The sequence below is a fragment of the Lutjanus erythropterus genome, chromosome 11 (genome assembly GCF_056507025.1).
Source record: "Lutjanus erythropterus isolate fLutEry1 chromosome 11, fLutEry1.hap2, whole genome shotgun sequence".
Taxonomy (NCBI): domain Eukaryota; kingdom Metazoa; phylum Chordata; class Actinopteri; order Lutjaniformes; family Lutjanidae; genus Lutjanus; species Lutjanus erythropterus.
This window is the reverse complement of record NC_139327.1, coordinates 40,483,799-40,489,798: the sequence shown is the minus strand read 5'-3', so window position 1 is coordinate 40,489,798 and position 6,000 is coordinate 40,483,799. Positions and strand designations below refer to the sequence as shown.

Genomic DNA, 6,000 nt, shown 5'->3' with positions numbered 1-6,000 from the left:
ATTTATAATAAAGTCTGTTGAGGATAAATACTTATAAAATAGATGGATAAATAATATAATACTAAAATAATAAACATGTAATACAAAAAAATCTATCATATATTAAATATATATAGTTTTTAGATTATATAAATATATATAAAGTTATAAAATGATTCGAGAGTATGTGACGTGAGGCTTTTATTATTGTAAAATGTCTCCGTCTGGCGGTCAGAATATGAATAGCAGCTGTCGTAAACCGATGTATATTGTCGCAAAGAGACTATTGATTTCCGGTAAATATGGCTCCGCACTGTTGATGTCGATGATTAACCCGAAACAAAGAGCAGCGTTTAGAAGTTTATTTAGTTGAACAGTTTATGGTGTCTTCTACGCAGTGACTGTCTGCTGGTGTCCAGACCAAATCTGTCCACAGCATCGTCGTCGTCATGGAAACAGGTCTGTAGCTAGCTGTACTATATTTTTTTCATGTTAGCTTGTTAGCACAGGTGCTGTATGTAGATGACGAAACCCCATCCACAAGTTCGTGTATTGTAACTCGGATTTAAATGTTTCGAACAGTAGATGTATGTTTGTAAATGACTGAAGACATTTTCTGTATTAATGAGACTGACTGTTGAATTCGGCGAACATGAACCCGCCTTGACGGTTCAACAGCATTTTTTAAACGATTCATTCTAGTTGGTATAACATTGACGTTGTTTCAGACGTACGGCACAATCTGATCTGAAGGTCTGTCTTACTGTGATTTAAGTGCAGTTTGGTGAATCGGACGAACCTTCAGTTAAGCACTGAGGATGAGTTAGTACTATCTAGCTGGAAATCTGGTTAACAGTGTTCGTTAAATTGACAGATATTTGTATGGAGTTTGGTGCGTTCTGTTGGAGGTGTTTGTTCAAAGGAATTTATTAGTTAACTAGCTAATACACATTATTGTTTATTTAAATACAACATGATTCAACATTATAATGGAGACACTATTACAGTGATATTTAGTTATCGTTATTGTAGTGACTAGTTTTATGGCTTTCCGTTAGCTTGTACGGAGACGGTGCTATTCGGAAATACATTGGAAATTATTATAGTTAAGAACAGATTTCTTTATGTACAGTAACATGTATTTGTTTGAACGGAAACTGAGACGGCTAATCGGCTAAATTTAATTCTCCAGTAAATTCAATAAATTATTAAACTGACTTCCAGTATTGAGCTGATAAACAACAAATTGCCCCATAATTGAATGTAATCTGGTGTGTATTTTAAAGCTGCTCTCTATGCTCTGCGTCATCATGTTGTTGCTGAGGACTATTTTCCTGTCAAACTGTTGTTGTTGTGTGTTTGTGGTCCAGAGGAGCAGGCCAGGAACCGGTTCCAGTCGGAGCTGGAGTTCGTCCAGTGTTTGGCCAATCCGAACTACCTCAACTGTGAGTCCAGAGAAGTGGTCAAGTTTAAATCTACAGCCTCTAAAAATACCAGAATCAGCCTTAAAACTAGTTATCACGTGTCCAGTTGACTACACCGGGTTAAGCCCTGTTTGTGGAACAGGGTCAGACTTGAGTAGAAGTTGAAGTTAATTCAAACCAGACTTTGACTTGAGTGTCAAAGCCTGGTTTGAAGACTTATTTATCAGCCTTGATGGAATCCCTCTCTGGTGTCTGAATGGGATTATCATCCTGTAGCAGGTTCAACATCTGGATGGACTGGAATCAGAACACAGGATGCTGTCCACATACTTTTGGCCAAACATGCTGACTGATAAACGTGACTTCCTGTGTGTTTGTGTGTCCAGTTTTGGCTCAGAGAGGCGTCCTGAGGGAGAGACCGTTCATTAACTACCTGAAGTACCTGCTGTACTGGAAGGAGCCTGAGTACGCCAAGTTCCTCAAGTAAGACAAACTGCTTCACACGAATGGCTGCAATTTTCTATATATACATGTTTTTTTTTACATATATATATAATTTATATTTATGTGTCAAAGCCCTGGTTGAGGTTGGTCAGGTCTGCCCTGCTCAGTGTTCATGTATTACTCTATGAATAATTCTAAAACTACAGACCATGATTTTACTGACTGAACATTTACACTAAAACATTCCTGCAGTAACACAGTTGCTGTTTTATTCAGGGGAAATGTTATATTTTACAGTAGGAGTCAGTTTGTCTTTTTTACTGGCTGTTCTTTCTGACCGTGCACAGCCACCGTAGCCACTGCGCTGCTTAGTCATTAAATATTTCAAAAACCACCAGAACAAGATGAAATAAGTGTAACCTAATAAGATGCGGTCTGTGACTTTATATGAGGCACACCTTGAAAATATTCAACTTCAGAGAAAAGGTTGGGAGGACCAGGCAGGACAGACAGACAGGCAGACAGGCAGGCAGACAGGCAGGCAGGCAGACAGACAGGCAGGCAGGCAGGCAGACAGACAGGCAGGCAGGGAGGCAGACAGCTGCTGAGCTCTGCAGAGCCTCCAGAGTGCCCATGCAAGGAAAAAAACGTCTTCACTTTCTGTGACAACACACCAGTGTTGATCCACAAGAAGTACTGAAAGTTTGGAAATTTTAATATTGAGTGGTTTTAATAAAAAGGAACCTAAACTTCTGGATAGCGTGCAAAGCTAATTTAAATATGATCTAACAGATAAACATAAGGCTATTTGTAGAATTAGATTTAATCCACGTCAAATATCTTGCAGTGATCATTCAGTTGTGACGATCTTTTTTTTTTTTTGCCAAGTAGGTTTACACACGTGAGGAATTTGCTTCACTGATTTGGTGCATAACAACAAACAAACAAACAAACATCCTGCTCCTGTCTCCTCTTCATCCTCCTGTCTCCTCCTGCTGTCTCGTCCTCCTGTCTCCTCCTGCTGTCTCCTTCTCCTGTCTCCTCCTCCTGTCTCCTCCTGCTGTCTCCTCCTCCTGTCTTGTCCCCCTGTCTTGTCCTCCTGTCTCCTCTTCAACCTCCTGTCTCCTCCTCCTGTCTTGTCCTCCTGTCTCCTCTTCGACCACCTGTCTCCTCTTCAACCTCCTGTCTCCTCCTCCTGTCTCCTCTTTGTCCTCCTGTCTCCTCCTGCTGTCTCGTCCTCCTGTCTCATCCTGCTGTCTCCTTCTCCTGTCTCGTCCTCCTTTCTTCTCCTCCTGTCTTGTCCTCCTGTCTCCTCTTCGACCTCCTGTCTCGTCCTCCTGTCTCGTCCTCCTGTCTCCTCTTCGACCTCCTGTCTCGTCCTCCTGTCTCGTCCTCTTGTCTCGTCCTGCTGTCTCCTTCTCCTGTCTCGTCCTCCTTTCTTCTCCTCCTGTCTCGTCCTCCTGTCTCCTGTCTTGTCCTCCTTTCTTCTCCTCCTGTCTCGTCCTCCTGTCTCGTCCTCCTGTCTCGTCCTCCTGTCTCCTCAGGTATCCTCACTGTCTCCACATGTTGGAGCTGCTGCAGTACGAACACTTCAGGAAGGAGCTGGTCAACGCTCAGTGCGCCAAGTTCATCGACGAGCAGCAGCTGCTGCACTGGCAGCATTACTCCAGGAAACGCACCCGGCTGCAGCAGGCGCTCGCCGAGCAGCAGCAACCACAGCAGCAGCCACCGCCGCACGGGAACGCCACTGCCAAGTGATGATGTCACTGGAGGTGGGACAAGAACTGTACATTGGACTGTGTGGGGATTATTGATCAACTGATTCTGGATTTTTGTGGCTGGATGTTTGAGAGTTAAAAAAAAAACTGTGACTGACACGTCGGCCATGTTTGTTTTATTTTTTACATGAACATACATTTTTGATAAGGATTCATTAAATTGTGATCAGGATACGTCCTGAGTGAGACATTTGACAGTGTCAACACAGATCAGCTGACAGTTCCTGCTGGATCTGGTTTCATTCAGGACAGTTTATCAGTGAAGCTTCAGTCTGAATCCTCAGATCAGAGTTAATAAACAAATAATAAAAGAGCAGCTGAGTTTTGAACCGACATGCTGCTGTTGAACATCTGTTCTCATCAGGCTCCTGAAACGACAGAACATCAGCAGGTGGAATCATCTCTTTAAACTATTTCAGTCACAGATCTGCTCAGAACATCTGATATGTGAAGAAAGATGAAAATTAGGGTTCCAAGTTCTAAGTTCTTTACTTAATCTCGATCTTACAAAATCTTAAAGGTTTAGCATTTACAAAACAAAAAAAACAAGTGTATTTTTTCCCTTCAAAGTTTTATTTCCATAGTAACATGTTCTCTGACAGCTGTATAACTAGAACCATGTAGGGTTCTTCAGCTTGTTCCCATAGGACAACCATTTTTGGTTCCTGTTAGAACCACTTGAAACCCTTTCAAAGAGTTCTACCAAGAACTCAGCATAAAGGGTTATACCAAGAACCATCTGTGAAAGGTTTTGCCTAGAACCCCCTGTGAGAGGTTCTAAAGAGAACCCATTTATGGTGCAATGGTTCCACCTATAACCCTCTCTGGAGGTTCTATCCAGAACTTTCCTACCTTTTCTTGCCAACAAGAATCCATCCGGGGGGTTCTACTGAGAACTGTTTGATATTATGGTACAAAGAACCCCTGACAAACCTTTGATAAAAGAGTTCTCCAAGGATTTCAACAAGCTTAAAAGATGCTTTGTTTGAAGGTTCTTAATGGAACCCTTATTCTTACAAAGAACTCTTGACAAACCCTTTCTTCCAGAAAAGGTTCTTCAGAAGCAAATTGTTCAGGGTAGAACCACAGCCCTTCAAGAAGAACCCTTTAGGAACCCTTATTTCTAAGAGTGTAGCCTCTGAAACATATAAAGGGCAACATGTTTCAGATGTTTATTTAATAGTAGATCAATTAAATTTTCTATGATCGATTAAATTCCTAACGATGATTAATCTATTATCAATTAATTATCTTCCCTATTGAAAATACAAACTCACCTCATTGTTGCAAATCTTTTTAGTAACTTATAAGATGAGAAAAGGCGACAAGGAATGTTTGTAATTACTAATTTTCCCATCAATTAAACCAAAATTTAAACTTATTAGTTTATGAGGCTAAAAGAAAAAAGAAAACAGTCAAAGTTGAGCACAGTTCAATCGATAATCGATAAGGATCAAGTTTGTCTGGAAAAATACTCACCAAGTCACGTTTTAATGTTGCACATTATCCCATAAAACATGACAACAATCAAAATGTTGCCAAACTGAGACGATTTTATGATCCGTGTCATTTTCGTACCACTTTCCCCCTCAGTGATTTACAACATGTGGTCATTAATGTGAGCAGGGTGCTGCTACCTGCTGGGCCTGCAGCGCCCACTAGTGGCAGGGGGCTGCATAACATTTTAGAGGCAACTGTTAACAAGTGTTTTTACGTTAATAAAATATTAATAATTCGTCTAACCAGCTGGTATTTCTGGTGCCGACTGATGAGAGTAGCAACATTCAGTTGATCACACCACTGATCACACCTAAAAGTAACATCAGGTGACTGTAAGGCAGCAACAAACATGAAAATCAAAGTAAAATCAGACATCGACCTCCTCCTCACTCACAGTGCTGCTGCAGACCAGAATAAGCACTGTTTTGGTGTGAACTGTCCCTTTAATGACCAGCATCGCTGCTCGGTATCTTCTATCAGAATAAATAAGATCTCCCACCGTCTGCTGAATTCCCTTTTACATGATTACAAACAACTAAATCATTATTGTGAGAAAATGTCTCATTAGAGTGACTCACATGATTTCTTTTACTTTTCATCACACAATTTTCATCTTTCTTCTCTGTGACTGAAAGTCCCGATCAGTGAAAGACACAGGAGATGCACCGTCTGCAGCTACTGTGCAGTGTGTACTGTACAGCTGTTGAATCACAGACTGTAATCTGTGAAGTTGTAAAGAGAAGATCAGACAGTTTTAGTTGGAACAGGCGGTTCAAACACAAACTGCAGTCAGAAAATATATTGTGACAGATTTGGAGTCATTGGTCGAGGAAAAACTTAATTATCAAGAAAAATACAGTGAATATTTGACGTAG

General features: G+C 41.0%; 1 protein-coding gene across 1 annotated transcript; it reads left to right on the top strand.

The window, feature by feature from the left end:
• Positions 1 to 338: 338 nt before the first annotated feature.
• med31 (mediator complex subunit 31) lies at positions 339 to 3,938 on the top strand. The gene is made up of 4 exons (XM_084730190.1): positions 339 to 438; positions 1,350 to 1,424; positions 1,790 to 1,886; positions 3,392 to 3,938. Exons 1-4 carry the CDS (start codon positions 429 to 431, stop codon positions 3,603 to 3,605), a joined length of 396 nt encoding a protein of 131 aa, XP_084586316.1. The 5' UTR covers positions 339 to 428; the 3' UTR covers positions 3,606 to 3,938.
• Positions 3,939 to 6,000: the final 2,062 nt, after the last annotated feature.

Coding starts and splice junctions, on each gene's coding strand:
- med31 (XM_084730190.1), top strand. Junction 1,425..1,789: donor CAATCCGAACTACCTCAACT/GTGAGTCCAGAG, acceptor TTGTGTGTCCAG/TTTTGGCTCAGAGAGGCGTC. Junction 1,887..3,391: donor GAGTACGCCAAGTTCCTCAA/GTAAGACAAACT, acceptor CTGTCTCCTCAG/GTATCCTCACTGTCTCCACA.